Here is a 22,389-nt window from a genome sequence, read left to right on the forward strand (position 1 = left end):
TTTTTTTACAGCAAAGCAAATCAATTTAATAACCCACCAAATTTGTATAATTAAAATAAAAGTTAAACATTCATAGAAGGAATGCACATAATAGTTAACAAAGACCAATGCCCTCTCCATGTTAAAAATGGTTTTCTAAATAGTAACATTATTATTTAGAAATTCGTTTGTAACAATGGGGGGGGGTTGTTAATATTTTGTTCTTACATCATTTTCTCATTTTACCTACCAATCGTTGACTATTTTCAACTGTTTATGAATAATTTTCCCCATTCTTTATCTGTGCCTAAATCAAAACGTAGATTCCATAAACAAAGCTTCTTTCTTAGAACTGCACGCCTGTGGAACTCTCTTCCATTTGTCTGTTTCCCACCTGACCACAACTTGGATGTCTTCAAGTCCAACTTAAACAAATTCCTGATAAACCGCCCCCTTAAGTAAGACACTTTATCAAATCTCCATTACTAACGATTACTATGATCTTATCCCCTTGACTACTGTACATGCAATAACCCTTGTCCCCGAGTGGCTTCCGGGCCTTGATAAGTGGTGACTATCATGTAAAAAAAAAAAATCTAAGTATTATTTCGTGTGAGATATGAAAGATTAAATCAATTTCTTAAAAGTATTTTTTCTTCCCTTGCCAGAGTTCGATTATCTCCTAACATGGACACTAAAACTGTTTTCATCACCATCTTGCTACTTATTCTGTGCCGGTTCCAAAGGACCTGGAACCAAACAGGAGACAAATGGCAGCATCTTTCAGACATTGGTGATTGGCTTTTGAGGTGAGTTATATCATTGTTATCTCCCTTTGTTAAAAATGTTTAAAAATAAAAAGAACAAAATGCTATTTATAGTGCTCTTTAACAATATCATTCAATAAGCCCTCAGACCAGATGGCACTGAGAGAGGTATGGCAAACAACCCAATAGCCTGTCAGCGTTTCTTTTTTCAAACAGCAAATCACTAATATGGTATGAGACTTGTGTCAACAGTTTTTTTATCAATAATAGAACGGGCAAAAAAATCCTGAACATGTAGCAACATTAATGGAATCCTGCGAGTGGTTCTCTCAGCAGATTTGTATTTCAGCTGATTCCGATAAAGACAAGCCTTGGTCTACTATTTTTTTAATAAAAATCACTCGAGACAAGGCATGAAACCATTTGATGTAAGGAGCTAACAAGAACTAAAGATGATTATTGTAACGACAGAAATGCCTATTGACCTTAGTCTTGAAAAGACTAAGGCTGTGGGTAGAAGTAAAACAATGAGCAGAAAGAGAGTTCCACAACCTTGCAGTCCTTGAAAAGAAGCTACTGGAATAGGAAGCTGTATCACAATGAGGTATTAAAACAGCTAATTGATGGAGACCATTAAATCAATGAGTCAAATGAGCTGAAAGAAAGGAAGTAGGGAATAGATATTTTGCTAGTCTCAGTCTTTTCTACGAATACTATTATATCATGTGTTCCTCAAAATTGCCTTATGATGACAACTTATGCATTCATGGCCCTAAAGTTTCATCTGCCTGTTGCAGATATTAATAATGTGAGACTCTAAGAAAGCAACCCCTGTCATAGACGTGTGTCAGAAGCAGAGATGCATCATTGAATTCATCCATGCAGAGAAATTGAACCAATCAACATTTACTGAAGCTTGTTGAACATTTACAAAGCCGATACAGTTGATGTCAGTGACGTTAGGAGATGCGTTCGTTGATTTCTGAGTGGTAACAGAGATGTGTGACAAAGCACACTCCAAACTTAACCAAAGAGTTCAAAATAGACTTCGTAGCCTCGTAGGAGATGTCCTTTTCTCTTCCTTGCAACATCTATCTCACAGAAGAGATGTTGCGAGTTTGTCTCTGATGTATCGTTATTTTCATGGAAAGTGTTCGACTGAGCTTCAATCTATGGGCCCCCCTCGCCAAACTTTCACAAGAAACACTCGTCTAGCTGTAAACACTATCAATAATTCCCCCCACTCTTTATCTGTGCCTAAACCTAAACGTAGATTCCATGAACAGAGCTTCTTTCTTAGAACTGCACGCCTGTGGAATTGTCTTCCGTTTTCCTGCTTTCCGGCTGACTACAATATGGTTGTCTTTAAGTCTAACGTAAATAAGTTCTTGATGAGCCGTTCCATATAAGTTATCAAATTTACCAAATTTTCATTACTAATGATTACTATATTGTCCAATTTCTACTGTACACTCTTTAACCCTTATCCTTGAGTGGCCTCTTGGCCTTGATAATGTGGTGATGCCTATGTAAAAAAAAAAAAAGCATTAAAAGAGATTGGCAAAATTGCATGAGAATAGTGGTGACTATGTAGAAAAATAAATTCTGGAGCACAAAAGGTCACTTGTTTCAATAGTACCACTCCTGTCTTTATAGCTTTTCAAGTTTTTAAGTTAAAAAATAAGAGGCCTTACTTTTGGAATGATCCTCATAATATAGAAATAAAAAGCTTTGTTATTTTTAGTTGTGTAAGAAAATATCTTACAGTGTTATGCTAATTGGTATTGTTTTGTTTCAGATAACAATTTATTTATCTATTATATATTATTTTTATTTATTTATTTTTTATTTATTTTTTGAATCCTTTGAGATGAGGCTTCATAATTTGTGTATACGTTTTTTTTTGCGAACTGTTATCCTCATCTTCATAGTTGTTGTTGTTTCACCATGTTTCGATCAAGTCATCATCTGGCCTTCTTCAGGTAATTAACTGCGACAGGATAGGAATGCTGAGTCTTGTAACTGTATCCCCAGTAATTATGGTTCCAAGTGAGCATTGTTTGAAGATAGCATCTTCAATCCTACTCAAGCAGGCCAGAGGATTATTTGACCAAAACCAAATCAAAATTGGCTAACTAAAATTTAAAACTTTTCTTGAATTTTATAGCCTAGATTAGAACATGTATCAAATATTTTTCACCTACTTTTTTATTAAAAAAATATATTTATGATGATGATTGATATTGGTGAGGAAATAAACAGAACACTACAGCAAAAAATTGGGTAATTCTTACAATATTCAAAATATCAGGGTTTCATATTCTTGTACAATCTGAAGGTGGACCTTAAGATTCCACTTTTCATTGTTAACCCTTTTTGACTTGGTTGAACTAATTTGTTCAGTCATAAATAAATGAATACAACGGCATAAATAAAGCGAGAATAGATTCAAACGTGCCTTGTATGTATTAATTTAGTATCTGGGTAGATGCCAGATACCTCCAGATTCCAACTGTCCATTGCTTATATTCAGTATGCCGCCCTCTGTCTCAGAGAGTGGATGATTTCATTTGTTGTTATAAACACACTTTTTTCAAGCACTATGGCTAATAATCAAGTTAAGTTTATGAAATGCAAAAATTCTCAGTGGTAGTTTAATCATTGAACTTCATAATTTTTCCAGTTTGAAGACAATCATAGTATCATTACCCTTTAAACTAACTAAAATTAACAATATTTTTTTAATCATCCACATCATAATTCAGGTCATAAAGAGTTAACTGAGCAATTGTCCAATTCATCAGAGAGGGGAAATAATCAATATTATCTTGCCTAGGCTGATCAGGACCCCTTGACAGCAGTCTTCATTATTAATGATAATGACAATGTCTATTAACTTTTGTTATGTCTGTGTGGATCTTTCTATTTCTGAAGGAGAAAATTATAATTGTATCCAGCCTCTTTCTTTCATGTTCTAAAATAGACGAGAAGCCGGTGGCATCAAAGACATATTGGATAAATCTCATTAACTACTGAGTAACGTAGTATCTGCCCAGCATTAAATTGACAAAACAAAGGATAAAAGCAACATTTGTCGCAAACATGTTGACAAATCTTGACTTCATGATAGAAAGAGATACCGATCCACACTGTATTTTGTCGTTCAATTATATAAAACAACTAAAAGAATACTCGTCCCAGGACAGTTAAAATTAAATCCTATACAAAACAGTTTTGCACCATATTTATGTTCCTGTAATAAGTTTGTAGGTGTTCATTGTGTCTCTTTGCAAGCTGTTGAGTTGAGTGTGTTGTGTCAACTGTGTGCTTGTGGGTTATAGCGTTGAGAGTATGTTCACTAGTCTTTGTGATGAACAAGTCTGAAGTAAATTGTGTCTCTCTCTTTTTGTTGATAGGATTTCTTATTGGTTCTCACCAGCAGAATTGAAATCCCGCAGCCAAAATATCGCTCCGCTACATTCTCTTATGACAATTAAAATCAAGATATTATGATACTAAATCTTATGTCTCTAATCTGTATTCCAATTTTGATCAAAATTCATTACATGATCTTGATTCTTGAAAAATATCTAAAATTAAAGACTTAAATTTAAAGAGTCTTAAGAAGAAATTTAAATTTAGAAAATCTTGCTTAATTAGTGTTTAATGACTATGGATCAAATATAATGTACATCTGAAATATTTGAATTTATACATGGGAGATTGTGGCCATATTATGCCCCCTAAAAACTCTTTAAAATACTAAAAAAAAAAAAAAAAAAAAACAGAAATTTGGGAAATATTTATTAATCCATGTCTAATACCTATTATTAAAATTTTGCAAAAGCCAAGGTTACCTGAATATTCACAAAAAATTTCTACCTCCTTTTTAGCTACTAAAATCAAATTAAACTAAGTATAGTCTACATTAATGTTATAACGATAAATGGAGGAATAACTAAATAAAGAAAGTAAGAGTTTTCACCCTTTATAGATCCTTGAAAAAAAAAAAAGACTAGAGAGTTCTGGGAAGAGACCCAAGCAAATTGGTGGCTTCACCAGGACCGAATTTATTCTGTAAATAATTTAATGTTTCTGCTGCAAATAAATCGTATTTAAAATACTATGAGCTTGTCTGCTTGTTACTATATTATCCAATAATCCTGACATCACGGTCCTGGATATGACCTTAAACTATATCCGATGGTGAGGCTCAAGCTTGCGGGCTTTGGGGAGTATGGAGCCACCATTTAATTGCCATTGCTCCCAGGTCCACTCTGACTCGGAGTGGTAGTACCTGTTAGGGTCCCAACTATGGGTTAAATAGAAACCTACTTGCAAAAAACAAATATATTCTATTAAAAAATTTTCTTCAAAATCACTGGATTCGGCATTAAATGACCTGAAAAGGGTTGATATGCCGTAAAACAAAAACAACCAACCAACCAACCTGACATCACAGTTTCTCTGAACACAACAATTATGATGACTTATACCTGGCAGCTGTGTTCTAAAATTCATAATGATCGGTTAATTAGTTAAGGAGTGAATGCTGTACATACAAATAGATAAACATATGAACATATTTAACTTACTATAAATAGAGATTTGTAGCTGTCCTTTCTTTAATTATTTTCACAGCACTTTTATATGAAAATGTATCCTTTTTTTATGCATTTCTCCACCCAACATGTGCAGATTACAAGGTAACCTGTCCCTTCAATAAAAAATGGAATTGTCAAAAAAATTGATAATTCTTTTTGTAATCTAACCATATTTAGTACAAATAAGCTTCAATTTATGCCTGACTTTATAAATCTAAACTGTTTAACAGTCTTTGTTTTAAATATTTTGCATACATCGACTAGTACTTAGGTTCATAAGAACAGAAAATACAATAATTTAAAAGGGAGAAAAAATACAAAAAGTAAATGGGAGAAAGAATATACTATAAATATAAAAAGAATATAAAAAAGGGAAAAAATGGTGGAAAAATACTAAAAATTATAAAAGAGAAAAATGTATTAAGAGAATAAAATGGAAAGAAAAACTAAGAATTATAAAAAGGAGGAAAAATACTAAAAATATAAAAGGGAAAAAATATTAAAAATTATAAAATGAAAAAAATACTAATAAATGTAAACAAGGGAAATACTAAAAATACATAAGGAGAAAAAATACTAAAAAAAATATAAAAAGAGGAAAAATACTAAAAAATTTATAAAAAGAGGAAAAATACTAAAAAATTTATAAAAGGAAAAAATACTAAAAAGCATGAAAAAGGAAAATATACTAAAAATATAAAAAGGAAAAAATGCTGAAAAATATAAAAAAAAGAAAAATACTTAAAAATATAAAAAGGAAAATATACTAAAAATATAAAAAGGAAAAAATGCTGAAAAATATAAAAAAAAGAAAAATACTTAAAAATATAAAAAGGGAAAAATACTAAAAAAATATAAAAAAGGAAAAAATACTGAAGTAATGTAAGAAATTTCTCTTGTTTTTCAGACCTGAAAACAAATGGCTACTTTCTGCGGTTTGCCTGTTGTTTTTGAAAATTATTTTGATCTCCATCTGGATCCATTACAAGCAGCAGATCCATTCGTGTCACCTCCTATTAGTGGTGGCTGCTCTCATCTTTGTTTATTTATTTCATGCAGCTGCCAAAAAACTTATCAGCCCTCCTCCATGGATGTGGAACATCAGTGAAAAGTAATTCTAATTTCTTTCTTTTTTTTAATTTAAAATATAAAAATTAAAAAACATTAATGAAATTATATGAAAGACTTACCTAGTGAATCAGGACACCTTTTTCAATTTCCAACTTTAACAAAAGGAACAATTTCATTGGATATTATTTATTTTACTATCTAGTGAAAATTACTGGTTAATTTCAGAAAATGTCTGTTATTGAAAGAATTATTGAACCAATAGAAATATATTGTTTTTGTAAATAATCAAAAACTTATAATTTATAATTATTTTTACAGCCAAACAATGTCATAGCCCACAAGAGCCATGACAGCCAACGAACCGGAAGTTCAAGACTCAAGTTTCGCCCTCATTTGGGCTCATCAGTTAGATATATCCAGACTCTGGATTTGAAACTCGAGCCGCTTGCATGCAAGGCAAGCACTTTGCCAACTGAGCAAACGTCCCACACACAAGAAATTCTATTAACTAACACAAATCAAGCAAACCGCAGCCGCAGTGAAATCTGACTATGGAGTGGGCCTACTTCACCTCGACAAGGGACGCAGCCATCCAACCAGCTAATAACCCCAAGCCGATGTCTCACAAGTAGGAATTTTCAACTTGCAAGGATGATGCCATCCAGCAATGCTAACCTAGCAAACAATTAGTAATAGAATTTTTCAGAATATGAAAGATTATATATGATTATTTCCACAGCCAAACAACGTCGCAACCCACAAGAGCCACGACAGCCAACGAACTGGAGCCCTCATTTGGGCTCATCAATTAGACATATCCGGACCTGGAATTCGAAACCCGAGCCCCTTGCATGTGAGGCAAGCACTCTGCCAACTGAGCAAACTTACAATTTCCGTAATTTACTAACTATTAAGAAAGGTATATTGGTTTTGTAGGAGAGAATGTATTAATGATAAACTTTTGAAGAATGTAACTGACTTTATTATATAAATATCTATATTAGTGATGGGACGATTCCAATATTTTCCCTGATTCTGATTCAGTTATGGATTCTATTCCAAATTCCTGATTCTGATACAATTACCAATTTAAATTCTTTTGAAATTTCTATATATTTAATTATAGACTGTTTTTAAATTACCGTAAAAACCCATGTAATATGTGAATATATTTTTCGTAAAGGTAAAAATACTCTTGTGGAAGTGATCTACAGAATTTAATTTTACTGGTAGTTTCAAATCAATAAATATCCATCATTTTACCATTAATTAGCAGGGGGACCCGATGTTGTCTGGAATTGAATGAGAATTAACAAATGTTTCACTCTGCCATACTTTTATTGTCATTGAAACTGGTGAAATCACACATTTTTTAATCATTATCGATTGATTACCTGATCCACTAAGCCCCCCCCCCCGCCACAGTGTACCAAGAGGAAGCGTCACATCTTTCCCCGCAGTGACTTAGTCCACAATACATTGTAATGTACTTTGCACTGTAAAAAATCTACTGTTGATTTTATAAAAATATCTTTAAACTAACATTTCCCAGTCGTAAAATATGCTTAATTATGATATTTTGATTAATGCAGATTTCGTATTTATTATATTATATTGGACCCAATTTATAGTAATGATTTAAAAAGTTTTAAAAAAAAATGACTCATGCGCCACCACCGAGAATCGAAACCAAAATGTATAGCTTACAATTTACTTTTTCCCTTGACGTTAATGCCTGAACTATGAAGACATGTTTGCTGCAAGGCTAAAAATTAAAACCTGAACCAATAGCTATTATGTTGCGCATGCATATTTGTAATGCTGTCATTTGACCTTCACCTGGCAAATTTCATTTCTTTACATTTCACTTTTGCACCAATTTTCCCCGGCTAAAACCCAAATATAAAGTTTCGAATGAGTTTGAATACCCTATATATGAAGTCCAATGTTAGTAGACCAAAAATTGAGAGAGGAGTTTTGTTAAGCAAAATTTTTAAAAGAAATATATATATGCATACATAAATATATATAGAAAGAGGTTTGTGTTTACTATAACCTTTTCACACAAATATTACGCAAGTATGAATCATGTAGAATATCTGCATGAATATAATTACACGTAATAGTTAACTAAAGATGATTATCCATAAGAAAAACGAAAAAACTAATAGGGAATTAATTAAAATGAATGTTTCAAAGAATATGCAAATAAGCTAGATCTTTTGCTAGTAAATGCGATTCCATGACCCATTTATAACAAAGTTGTATTTTCTTTTTAAATAAATAGAAAAAAAGGGGTTTTTAATATGAATATCAATACACAAAATGCCCAAATTTATAGGAGTATAGATAATAGATTGACTTAAAGTTTAAAATGCAAAAGTCAAGTACCATGGTTCAATTGTGCTCTAAAGAGAAACATTCATTTCAAATGGGCCCCTGTCTTATCAAAGAATTTACAGTTGATATTATAAGCTGGGCCTTTCTGCTTGTGCGGTGATAAAACTTTTCAAATTCAAGTGATGTTAGGCTGTACAAAGGTGTTAACTTTGGTCAGAATTAGACTTTCTTTCTTTAATTGGATTGTTTCCATTATTGATTTTTGATACTTCTCTTTTTTTTTTTTTTTAACTTATCCAAGCTCGGAGGCCACTCGAGGATAAGGGTTAATGAGTGTACAGAAGTCAATGAGACAATATCGTAGTAATTATTAGTAGTGGAAATTGTGTAAAGTGGATTACTTAAGGGGAACGGCTCATCAACAATTTGTTTACGTTGGAATTGAAGATGACCAAATTGTAGTCAGCTGGAAAGCAGGCAAACGGAAGATTGTTCCATAGGTGTGCAGTTCTAAGAAAGAAGCTTTGTTCATGGAATTTATGTTTAGGTTTAGGCACAGATAAAGAGTGTGGGAAATTATAGATAGTGGTTTTAGCTAGATGAGTGTTTTTGTGAAAGTTTGGTGAGGGGGGACCGTAGATTGGAGCTCAGATGAGCACCTGCCATGAAAATAACAATAAAGCAGAAACAGGCTTGCAATGTCTCTTCTGTGAGAAAGAGGTTGCAAGAAAGAGAAAAGGGCATCCCCCCCCAAGCTACAAAGTCTATTTTGAACTCTGTTGAGGCAGGATAAGAATTTCTAGCAGCTCTGACCAGATGTGTCAACAGGACTCCATCCTTGGACATACCTGGCTCTTATATAGGTAGAGAGTTGCATCAACAGTGAGATATCTACTTGAACAGTAGAAGGATCATACCATATTTCCAGCATTCCAATAGAAAACCTATGTAAGAACACTCCCAGACACATCAAGTACCTTTATGTGAAATTCTTTAAAAGTTGGCCCAGCCGTTTCATAGGGAAAGAACTCGCATGCACACACATACAAATTTCTTTTTTATATAATAGTAGAGATAGAGATACCAGCAAGAGAAATTTACGTTTTGTAACAAAGACAAACAAAGGACAATTAAAAGAATTCTAAATTTTTTAGATTCCCAATCATTATTAATCATCCCAACACTAATGTATATATGTACATAAGTATAAATTTCAATATAATCTTTCTTTCTTTTTTTTTTTTTACAGTGGTTTAAAAGAATCTCGGATTGTCTACAGCTTGACCCTACTTCTAATCCTCGAGACTTGTATCGTCATCCGCATGAAAAACATTTCAAGTAACAGTGACGAAAATATCTGCTATGTCACCATGCAATCTGCCATCTCTTGTCTGAAGTCCGTTTCCATCATAATATCCACCCTCCTTACCTCCTACCCTCATAACATGTGCGTGCTTGCAATAGCTACAATTCAAGAAATCCTCTTACGCAAATTACTCTCTCGTATCAACCTCCCAGTTTGGGCTACAGCTTTGGTTTACACCTGGATGGCACAAGCAACATATTTCTATCAGGTAAGCAAACGTAAACCAGCTTTACCTACTCAGTATCGCCCTGAAGTAAAAAAGGCATGACTGACTTGTTTATGAAGAAAGATAAAGTAATTGTACAATAAGTACAGGGTGGAACGATAAAGTGTTGCCCTACAGAAAACCACACTACAGCTTTATTTTAAAACTTTTATTGAAAAAATCATGCCTTTTCCACAAGTGCCGGCAAGAGCTAGGCGAATACTCGGCAGGTGATTGCGATCAGGCTAGCTTTGGTGTTGTGGGAGGTCATGTTGGTGATGTTCTCGACGTATAATCAAATGAAGTAGTCCAGCGGGTTCAGGTCAAGGGTGATTCAAGGTCAGTGAGGGATAAAAATTCGTAGCACTCCTTCTGAAGCTAAGCCTGGGTCTCTTTGAACTTGTGGGCTGGTGCCGAATCCTGCTGCCACATCCAGGGTCTGCCAGCAGCCACCTGATTGCACCAGGGGATCACCACACTTTTCAGCACATCCAGGTACACTTTGGTGTTGACTTTCAAGCCGACTTCAAAGATGTGAGGTGGTATGATGTGGCCTTCACTTGAAACCACACCAAAGACCATAACTGTGGCCGGAAACTTTGTTTTTATCACTGTGGGCACATCCCTGTTATTTGTGACAATCCAGCGATGCATTTTAAGAGTGCTGGCAATGGTCCTGTGATCATAACTTGGATCGGTAAAGAGTATGAGTTGTACAGCGGCGCATCTCCGATCTCGCTCGTTAAACATTGTGTCCCTTTCAAACATGATAGAAGGCTCCTATCACTCTTAGTAAAGATCAAATAAGAATGATGTGTAATTAAAGGGAAGTAACTCAGGACATTATGTTTCTGAATTTTTGAGATGAGGATTAATTATTTATAGTGGAACTTTTAAATACAAAAGACTCTGCTTACGAAATTTTCAGCTTACAAACGTGATGTAAAAATTTTATGTCCCTGAAAATATTTTTAAAATCGGGGTTTATTTGATTTTTTTAAATTTTTTTAGTAAATTTCTGTAAATATTTGTGTTGATCTGGAAAAACATGTTTTTCTTGAACTTGAATTTATTTTTTCTACTTACCACTCCATAAATGAAAATTATTACCACATGTAAAGAATATAGATTGAAGAAAGAGTTCCTGTTTTAATTTTCATCATACATCCACTGAAATTTTTGTAAGAGATGGAAGAGTTTGTTATTATTTTTTTTTTTAGAAATCACAATTTAGCTGTAAGAAAATAAATAATCCATTTCACTTTGAGTCCTTTTTCTTCTGCACACATGCGTCTCCATAGATTTGATTGAGGTTGTGACTTTACAAATAATGATTAAAATAACGATTAAAAAAATTATGTCATATCTTTCAATCATTTTTTTTATTAAATAGGATTTTATATTCGGATGTCAAAGAAAAGTAAAAAATAAATGGCAAGTCAACAGTTAGGTTAGGTACTATTTGGTTCTTATTTCATTCTGGTTTTATCCTTATTATAAAATTTAATGAGTGTTTTCATAGGGCTTGGAATGGATTAGAGGATTTACATGTAAAACACCTTTTAGGATATGAAAGTTTCAAGATATGAAACCCAAGCTGGAACCAATTAATTTTGTATCTAGAGGTTCCATTGTGTTTGGATTCTTCAGGCTACTGTTCTCGTCTTGAGTATCATTTTCACTCAAGATGTGCTACTTATTATTTTCATAAGAGAGTAAGTAACTATGATAAATGTATTTATATTATTTATTGGTAAAAATCACAAGAAATACAAATTTTAAGCAAAATTAATTTGCTTTGAATTTTGGTTATCATTTATCCCCAAAAAAAAGTTTAAAAAAGGGAAAAAAAAGAAGTTTTTATCTTATCGTTATGTTAATTTTTGTTTTTGAATTCATAAAACAGGTATCCAGTTTTAAAAAAATTCTGTATTATTGCACTTTGTTTAAACCTCTCTATCTCTACTATTATATAAAGGACACTTTGTGTGTGTGTTCGTTCCCTATGGACTCAAAAACAGTTGGGCAAATTTTTATGAAATTTCACACAGAGGTACTTTATGTGCTTGGTAGTGTTCTTAGATAGGTTTTGTATCGGAATGCCTTCGATAAGTATTGATAATCGAAATAATCCAATGAAAGAAGGAACAGGTGATTTTGGCTAAAGTTAACACCTACACAGCCTAACATCACAAGTGCATTAAAGAAGTTTTATTAGCACACAATCAGAAAGGCCTAGTGCATAAAATCAACAGCAGGTTCTTAGATCTGACAGGAGTGCATTCGAAATGAATGTTTCTGTTTAGAGCACAATTGAACCATGATACTTGACTTTTGCATTTTAAACTTAAATGCAAGTCATTATATATAAAAATTTTCTAAAATCAGCAGTAGGTTCTCTACAGTGCAATGAAGACCACAATGTATTGTGGACTGAGTCACTGTAGGGAAGTATTTGAAGCTTCATCCTGGTGCACAGAGATGGTTTCCCCAACTAGAGCAGGTAATCAATCAATTTGATTGAAAAATGGTCAACTTATGAAGACAGTTTACGACAATAAAAATATAGGTGTGTGAAATCCTGGGCAACGTCGGGTCTCTCTGCTAGTACTTATATAAATACTCTAAATAATTTAGTTTACATATATATCTGGTTATGAGGTTCTATCTCCAAAGTTTTTGTAAGAGTTTTTGACATATTTCCATTTTGTGGATGTCCATCACAAATACCAACCCCACAATATTATGGTACCATCTTTGGACACAGCAGATACTACACTTTGGATCTAAACTATTGTTTGATACCATAACAACATGAGGTGAAATAAAAAAAAATGTACTTTTTTGTGTTGTATCTTCGGTGTTTGGATGATCCCATTTTTTCAAAAAGGGGTGGAGGATGATAAAGTATGAAGTGCCTTCAAGAAGACGTCTTCGTAAAAGCATTTAAAATTGTTGTAAACTCTTAAAAATTCAGTATGTTATTGCTATACATCTTATGAGATGACTGACTAATTTTCATGATTTCAGGTTCAAATGAACAACTACAGCAAGAATTGAAATACACTCTACTAAAGCCTGGTTGTCACAGTTAGTGAATTTCAAAAATGCAATCTGGACGTGAGGACACTTTAGAAAAACGATATGCAATAAAATTCTGTTTTAAACTTGGAAAAACTGCCACAGAAACGTATGGAATGCTTCAGACTGCTTTTGGACCATCTTGCATGTGGAAGATTTGCATGAAGTTTGTCCCAAGGGTGCTCAGAGAAGATTAAAAAGAAAGACGTTGTTATGACTAAAGAGGGGTATTAAAACAGTTCCTCACCCTCCATATAGTCTAGACCTTGCTCTTTGTGACTTTTGGTTATTTCCTAAGCTCAAAGAAAACCTTAGAGGCTGTTATGAGACAATTGAGGAGATGAAAGAGGCAAAAGTTGTTGGAACGGTTCAATAAGTGCATTGCAGCCGAAGGAGATTACTTTAAAGAGGACTAGAGTTTCATGCGTGTACTATCAGTAAAAGTGCCCATACAAAAAAAGTCGAACATAGGAATAAGAAATTGCCTTAGAGTATTATTCTTCATTCAACACGTTTGTCTTAATTTTCTCTAATTTCTCTTTGACAATATAGCAGTTATAGAAAAGGATTTATCTATAAATGTTTTTTTTTATTCTTTATTTCAGACCCATAAACTGTCTTTATAAGTTGTCCATTCCATTTATTTTCAATCCTCTCATAATATTCTTCATCATCGAAGACATAACAATTATACAAAAGAATTTATCTGTAAATATTTGTTTTTATTATTTCAGGGTCATTCTAACAGTCTCAGCTCAATTGATGTGACTGCAGGATACACAGGCGTTGGCCAGTACAGACCCTTTCTTGTTTCAGTTTTGCTGGCCCTTTCAACTTATTCTGGTGTCATTTTCTGGTATTCATGTCTCATTAATTTCCAGCTGGAAACGTCACTTCAACAACATAAAACACAAATAAAAAACAGGTATTTTATTTTTCCTTTTACTTTTTTTCTTGTGTTTCTTTTGTTTTTTACTTTTTGGCACTTGTACAGTTTAATCAAGACATTAAAAAAATGAAAATATCAAAAGAAAGGTTATATTGTATGTATCCTTTTTGGACTGAAGATCTCCCCCCCAAAAAAATTTCACTTAATTTGATCAAATAGTTTTTTTTTTACAACGGAAAAACACGTTTTTATGGCAGCGTTGGAATTTTTTTAACACGCCACGGGGGAGATAACTCAGTGTAAAGCGCCGACACTCCCTCCCCATCTTTAATACTAGCTTTTCTTCCTAAAAATCAAACGTTTTGCTCGGTATCATAACCAGTTGTTTTTTTGCTATAAAAAAAAAACAAAAAACTACTTGATGAAATTAAGTGAAAATGTTTTTCAGAGAACTTCATTCCATAACGGATATGTACAATTTAAACTTTTTTTTTTTTTTTTTCGATATTTTCATTTTTTTAATGTCTTGATTAAACTGTACAAATACCTACTTTTTTCTTTTTCTTCTGTTTTTTTTCTTTGTCTTTCTTTTACTGTTTCTAATGTTTTTTTGTTTTTTTTATTCAACTTTCACCCCAAATAAGACACAGTGCCACTTTGAAGTAGAAGGCTACTATTGGGGACATAAGTTGCAGTGACATTATGAAGGGTGATGAGCAGCAAGACATCTGTTCACATTGCACTTGAACTTCTTCATGTCAGTACAGTTGGGAAAGCAGAATCCCGGAAGGGAGTTCCAAAGTCTACCAGTTCTGGAGACGAAACTATTAGAGGCTTCCTTACACCTAGTGATCTCTACTGTGTAGGGGTGGGATTTAGCTGCTTTTTAGGTTTGACGGAGGTATTTACGTCGAGTGGGTACTAGTGCTTGTAGTTTGTCAGAGCATTCACCATTAAAATACTTGTAGAACAAGCAGAGAGATGCAATATATCATTGATGGGACAGAGGCTAAAGCTTAGATGACAGTTTTTTTTGTTTTTTTTTTTTACATGGAGGTCACCACTTATCAAGGCCCGGAGGCCACTCAGGGATAAGGGTTATTGCGTGTACAGTAATCAATGAGATAGTATTGTAGTAATCATTAGTATTGGAGATTTGATAGAGTGTCTTACTTAAGAGGGCGGTTTGTCAGGAATTTGTTTATGTTGGAATTGAAGACATCCAAGTTGTAGTCAGGTGGGAAACAGGCAAACAGAAGAGAGTTCCACAGTCGTGCACTTCTGAGAAAGAAGCTCTGCTCATGGAATCTACGTTTGGATTTAGGCACAGATAAAGCGTTGGGAAAATTATTGACAGTAGGTTCAGCCAGACGGGTGTTTCTCGTGAAAGATTGGCGAGGGGGAACCATAGAATGGAGTTCAGACGAGCACTTGCCATGGAAATAACGATAAAACAAGCATTCATTAAAAAAGAACATGCAATAGCTATCTTTTTTGATTTAGAAAAGGCATATGATACAACATGGTGACAGGGTATAATAAAAGATCTTTACAACCTTGGATTAAAGGGCAGACGACCCATACTGATAAAAGATTTTCTATCTGATAGAAGTTTTAAAGTAAGAATCGGACCCACCCTATCAGAGACAAAAATACAGGGAGAAGGAGTCCCACAAGGATGCGTTTTATCAGTTATGCTATTTAATATAAAAATTAATAATATTGTAAATTGTCTGAACAATGAGATAAATGGCTCCTTATATGTGGATAACCTTGTAATCTGCCATAGATCCAAAAATATTCATACTTCAGAACGCCAACTACAAATGTGCATAAACAAACCAACACAATGGACGACAGAAAATGGCTTTAAATTTTCAACAACCAAAACTAAATGTGTCCATTTCTGTAATCATAGAAAAATGCACAATCGCCCTATTCTCAATCTAAAAGGATCAAAAATCGAAATAGCTGATCAACATAAATTTTTGAGATTTATTTTTGATAAAAAAAACTCTCCTTCATCCCTCACTTAAAATATTTAAAACAAAAATATTTCAAGACTCTACAACTATTAAGGGTTATAGCAAATACTGAGTGGGGATCAGACTGTTCATCACTCTTAAAATCATATAGAACTCTGATAAAAACCAAACTAGATTATGGAAGCTTTATATATGGTTTAACCAGAAAAAGTTACCTTAAAACTCTAAATTCTATCCATCACACAGGATTAAGACTTGCCCTGGGTGCATTCAAAACCTCTCCGATAGAAAGCTTATATGCTGAAGCCTATGAACCTCCACCAAAATTGAGACGTGAAAAATTAGGCTTACAATATTATCTAAAACTAAAATCAAACCCCAGAAATTCTGCCTATCAATGCACTTTCAATCCCAACTACATACATCTATTCAAACAAAACGAAAATGCAATTAGACCCTTTGGTCTCTACATGGAAGAAATAATAAAACCACTTACAGACAACTCAATAGATCATACCAGCATCCACGAGGAAAATCTCCCAGAACTCCCACCCTGGCTATTAAATCTATCTAAAGTCATACTAGACCTGACAATATATCCTAAATCCAATACTCACCCTGCAGACTATAGAGAAAAACTAAACAACATTCTGGATACTTACCCAAATTGGATACACATTTACACGGATGGTTCCAAAGATCAAAACAAAGTGGGATGTGCCGCTATTTCAGAAAACACTATTCAGCAGAAAAGGTTACCAAATAACTCATCTATCTATAGTGCAGAAATTACAGCCATAAACCTGGCTCTAGATATTATCATCAACCAGAACTCAAAAAAATTTATAATATTTGTAGACTCATTATCAGTATTAGAAGCAATAAAAAATCAAAAATTAAGCAATTCCCTACTCATCAAACTGTTACAAAAGATCCATTCTATCATGCAACATAAAACTTTCTTCTTTTGTTGGATTCCCAGTCACTACGGTTTCTGTGGAAATGATAAAGCTGACATGGTGGCCAAATATTCCTTAAAACTACAAATAAACGGCATAAAGGTCCCATATACGGATTGCAAACATTCAATAAACATTTTTATCACAAAGAAATGGCAAGAAAATTGGAACAATTGCCAAAACAACAAACTCTTCCAAATTACTCCTATACTTAAAAAAACCCCTCTAGATAACAGAAAATCACGTAAAGAAGAAGTAGTCTTATCACGTATCCGGATAGGACACACATAGATAACTCTCTCCCACCTACTAAAAAGTGAAGAACCTCCCAAATGTATACCATGTCACGAACCTTACACAGTGAAACACTTTTTACTTGACTGTCATGATCTCACACGAATTTGTCAACACTACTACAAGGCTACAAGTTTAAAAGAACTCTTTGATATGAAAATCCTAAAACCATTCTAAATTTCTTAAAACAAGCAAATTTTTACCATAAAATATAAAAACCATCAAATAACTAACTATAACAAAACATTGGCCCAATATACCCAGCGAAAATCGATTCTGAAAGTATCAAAAGTTTAAATCTTGTATACAGCATTAAATAACCCAAAGAAGGTTGATATGCTGGTTAAACAAACAAACAAACCAAATGAAGTTGTCTGATGAGCATTGATTAATGATACTAACATTCCCACAGAAACCATTTTATGCCTAAGTATCACTAGTGATATATTTATCCCAAAGCAAATGCTTGAGAAGTATCTTGGTAAGGAGAATTTGTATCTTGCCTGTGTGGATCTAGAGAAATCTTTTGACAGAGTGCCAAGAGGTGTCTGGTAGGATTTGAGTAAACTAAGAGCAAACAAATGATTAGCGAACATTGTTTAAGCAATGTACAGAAATGCTCAAAGTCGTATTCAAATTAATAGCACATTTATTGACAACTTAATGTTGAAGAATACATCAAGTATCTGTACTGAGTCTGTTGCTTTTCATTTGTATTAGAAGCATTGTCCAGGGAGTATGAAAGAGAGGTTATACAATGATGATTTAATAATTGCCTATGAAATAATACAAAAATTGTGTTTAATGACTTATCTCCCCTGTTCTCGTTTTTTAAAGATGTAAAATGTGTTTATACCAATGAAGAATTAAAAATTTGTTATATTATTGATAAATGTTTTTTTTTTTTTAAATTTTCTTCCTTTGAAGATTGTAACGTTGGGTATGGGGCAGCAAAACCAGCTGTCAACATTGCCCTGCTTTTTATTCAAACCAGCGGAGAGCTCTTTTTAGTATCCTTGTTGTTCCCTTAAGTGCAATTGTTTGGATCTCTTTTGCACTTGGTTCGCCAGGAATATTAGTTAGATAGGACTTCAGGTTCTTCTTCATAAGTCCTCTGTGTGTATGTTTGTATATCTGGTAGAATTTGTGTAAACTTTAGGTAAAGGAGTAATTAGTGAAGCCTGTTCAAGCAATATACAGAAATGTTTAAAGTCATGTTAGAATTAACAGCACATATAGTGACAGCTTTAACATTAAGCTAGAACATTAGGGCCCTGTTTTGAATCCACTGCTTAGAAGCATTGTCTGTACAGGTTCTCAGGAATGGATTCTGTATGTTGATGACTGAGTACTTGCATGTGAAATAAAGGAATATTTACTTGCTAAATTCAAACTTTGGAAGAATTCTAAAGAAAGTAAAGGTCTGAGAATGAAGATTGTTCAGAAATTTTATTACTTTTGTTATATTGTTGTGGTCCTGTAAGCATCCGGAAGAGAGACACAACTGAATAATTAGTGGAAACAAAATATATTGAACAGAAAAGATACATACAGCAAATAGAGAGTGTGGGTATACATCACAATCAAGTTAAGCAACGTCGAGCCTGGGCAATACCAGATAGGGGACCATTTGGGAAGGCGAGACACTGTATGTACCGCAAGGTAAAATATCAGGTTGGGAAACTGGCACAGTCTATTCTTCTCTCAAGGGTATATGGGCCTCTCTTAAGCTGTGGTAAGCAACTCATCTAGTGATGGCATCACAATAAAAAATACCCTTGATAGTCCTAGCAAAGCATCAAGTATTCAGCTATGGACAAGATTTGAATTACACTACAAACTTGTGTAAGTTCAATACGAGTTGCATGGAGAGAAATGGTATGAGAATGATATGTTGGATGTGTAACGCAATTTTTAAAGACAGGCTCAAATCTGATGAAGTCGGAGAAAGATAAAGTCTGGATAGTATGCAAAACAAGAGACTTTGATGGTTTGGTCACATTGAAAGAATTGATGAAAGTTTCTGGGTTAGTACATGTAGAACAATTGAGGTAGCAGGATCAGCCCACATGGGAAGGCCAAGGAAAACGTGGGACGATGTGATATAAATGGATTTGAAAAGAAAAAGGCACAAAGACCTGACCAGAGATAGGTTAGTTTGAAAGAATTTCCTAAAAGCTGTTCATTGCATGCCAACATGTAAAACAGACATTAAAACAAAAAAATGATGATGAGTAGTAGTAGTAGTAGTAGTAGTAGTAGTAGTAGTAGTAGAAGTTATAGTGTTATAAGAAATACAGTTTTGGTGTTATTGAAAGATTGTCTATAGTTTTTCTCCGGGAATTAATCTCTACAGAGGGCTGTGGTTCACCACACTGTTATTAGTTATTAAAATTTAAAAATAAATGATTACTTTTTCAAGACTCTTTAGCTTTACAAATAAATGCACATTGCTCTTTATGGCAAACCTAAATATTAACCGACTCAGACTAGGAAGTCTTACGAAGCCAGAGGATGATTGGCGAAAAATAGTCACCTGTGTATTTTAGGTAAAGAAAGAAAGAAAACCAGGAATAGTTTTGTATTAATTTTTCTTTCAAATATTTTTTTTGTTTTTACAGAAATGAATAAATAGGTGGATTGATTTCTTTTAAGGAAAATCTAATAAAATACCTTTGCTTTTTATTTTTAATAAATACTATTGTAAAAATAAGTAATCAAATAAGTGGTTTGATGTTTTTTTTTTCTTTTTGGCAAACCAGAAGAACGCCCTATTCAAAGTCTGCATAAATGTTGTCTGGTCAAATTTAGTTCCTGATATTAAAGACTTCCTCTTTTGGGTCGCTTACTCTTATGATTTGCGAAATTTTTCACTACTAATTTTTATTTATCATATTTTTTATTAAATTGTTAGATAAAAAGAAAGAATACAAGATGGAACGATAAAAGTGTCACCCTGGAAAAGACAAAATGATTCCATTTCTGTTTGATGAAATCTGGATGGTTCAATGCTTGAGGGCACAGCTCAACAAAGTTTCTGGCCATGATTATGGTCTTTGGTATGGTTTCAAGTGAGCGCCATATCATGCCATTTCACATCTTCAAAGTATATTTGAAAGTCAGCACCAAAGTGTACCTGGATGTGCTGAAGAGTGTGGTGATCCCCTGATGCAATCAGGTGGCTGCTCGCAGACCCTGGGTGTGGCAGCAGGACTCGGCACCGGCCCACAAGTCCAAAGAGACCCAGGCTTGGCTTCATAAGGAATGCTACGACTTTGTACTTTTCTGTCACTGCCCCCCTCCTCCCCTGACCTGAACCCGCTGGACTACTTTGTTTGGTCATACGTTGAGAATATCAATATGATCTCCCACAACACCAAAGCCAGCCTGAGTATTCACCAAGCCACCGCCGGTGCTTGTGGAAAAGGCATGCTCCCAGTTTCAAACCCATATCGAAGCGGTGATTGAAACTGAAGGCGGTTACATTGAATAGATGTCAACTCTACTGCATAATTGAGTTACGGGAATTGATTTTTTTCAATAAAAGTTTTTAAATAAAGCTGTAGTGTTGTTTTTTTTTGGGGGGGGGGGCAAATTTCCACCCTGTAGTTAATGAAGCCCTCCATTTCCCATGTTAAGAATGGTTTTCTAAATAATTTTCTGCAGTTTACTGACCGTGCCGAAATAATGTTATTGGAAAGTAATTCTTAATATGGGGACGGATGGGCTTTGTTAACTATTCTGTACCTAACAATTAAATAAGTTTATAAATTTGGGAAATGGAAACTCTTGGAAGAAGTTATATTATGGATGAAGTTTAATATCATGAACTGAATCTGATCAGACACTGTTTGCTGCAGACTTTGAGTCATCCAGTCTTCTGGTTTGCTGATTGTTTGGTCCACAATACATTGCTGCAGTTTACGGACAATGCTGAAATAATGCTATTATTTAGAAAGTCATTCTTAATATGAGAAGGGGTGGGCTTTGTTAACTATTTTGTGTTATATCTAGCAATTTAATAAATAAATTTATAAATTTGGGAAACTTAAACTTCTGCTGAAGTTATATTACGAGGACTATATCTGAGTCAACACTGTTTACTTCTGAAGTGTTTCTAAATTAAGTCAGTTAATATTACTCTGGTTATCCTTCTTTGTTATAGGTTGGAAAATAACAGAGGTGCAAATAATGCAGAGGGGTCTGACATTCGAGCCTCGTTTTCAGTTTGGTAAACGTTAGGTCACATGGTACTTGGTTGACAGTGTAACAGCAAATAACATAGCCTCCTTTGTTTTGATCCGTGTTGGCTTTCAGCCCTCCCCTCAATTTTTTTCTGTCATTATTTTTTTTTTTTTACAACCTGTTTAGCAATTCTCTAAATTTCAAAGGATAGAACAGCATGGCGTTATCTTTATACCCCTCCCCTACACACACACACACAAATATAACAAATAAATGCTGCCAAAGGTAAGATAAGTTTGTAATTTATCTTATTTTAAGTTACCTTTCTCCCTACTTGGATAAGTTTTATTTATTTATTTTTTTTTTACACGGTGGTCACCACTTATCAAGGCCCGGCAGCCACTCAGGGATAAGGGTTATTGCAAGTACAGTACGTCAATGTGGAGATTTAACGAAGTGTTTACTTAAGAGGGCGGTTCATTAGGAATTTGTTAACATTGGACTTGAAGACATCCAAGTTGTAGTCAGGTGGGAAGCAAGCAGACGGAACAGAGTTCCACAGGCGTGCAGTTCTAAGAAGAAGCAGAGGGGTCTGACATTTGAGCCTCGTTTTCAGTTTAGTAAACGTTAGGTTACATGGTACTTGGTTGACAGTGTAACAGCA

At 34.0% G+C, this 22,389-nt stretch overlaps 2 protein-coding genes across 3 annotated transcripts in view; one reads left to right on the top strand and one right to left on the bottom strand.

The window, feature by feature from the left end:
• LOC145263713 (large ribosomal subunit protein eL43) overlaps positions 1-22,389 on the bottom strand; it is a 118,441-nt gene that overhangs the window by 64,637 nt on the left and 31,415 nt on the right. The gene's annotated exons all lie outside the window — the stretch shown is intronic.
• LOC145263711 (GPI ethanolamine phosphate transferase 2, catalytic subunit-like) overlaps positions 1-22,389 on the top strand; it is a 63,611-nt gene that overhangs the window by 40,395 nt on the left and 827 nt on the right. For both annotated transcript variants that reach the window (XM_080120666.1, XM_080120667.1), the window contains 4 exons: positions 648-788; positions 6,258-6,461; positions 10,011-10,335; positions 14,148-14,338. In XM_080120666.1, coding sequence (XP_079976792.1) covers positions 648-788; positions 6,258-6,461; positions 10,011-10,335; positions 14,148-14,338 — 861 coding nt within the window. The remainder of the gene's footprint in view (positions 1-647; positions 789-6,257; positions 6,462-10,010; positions 10,336-14,147; positions 14,339-22,389) is intronic.

Source organism: Euprymna scolopes, chromosome 39 (genome assembly GCF_053919585.1).
Source record: "Euprymna scolopes isolate OS-2025 chromosome 39, ASM5391958v1, whole genome shotgun sequence".
NCBI lineage: Eukaryota > Metazoa > Mollusca > Cephalopoda > Sepiida > Sepiolidae > Euprymna > Euprymna scolopes.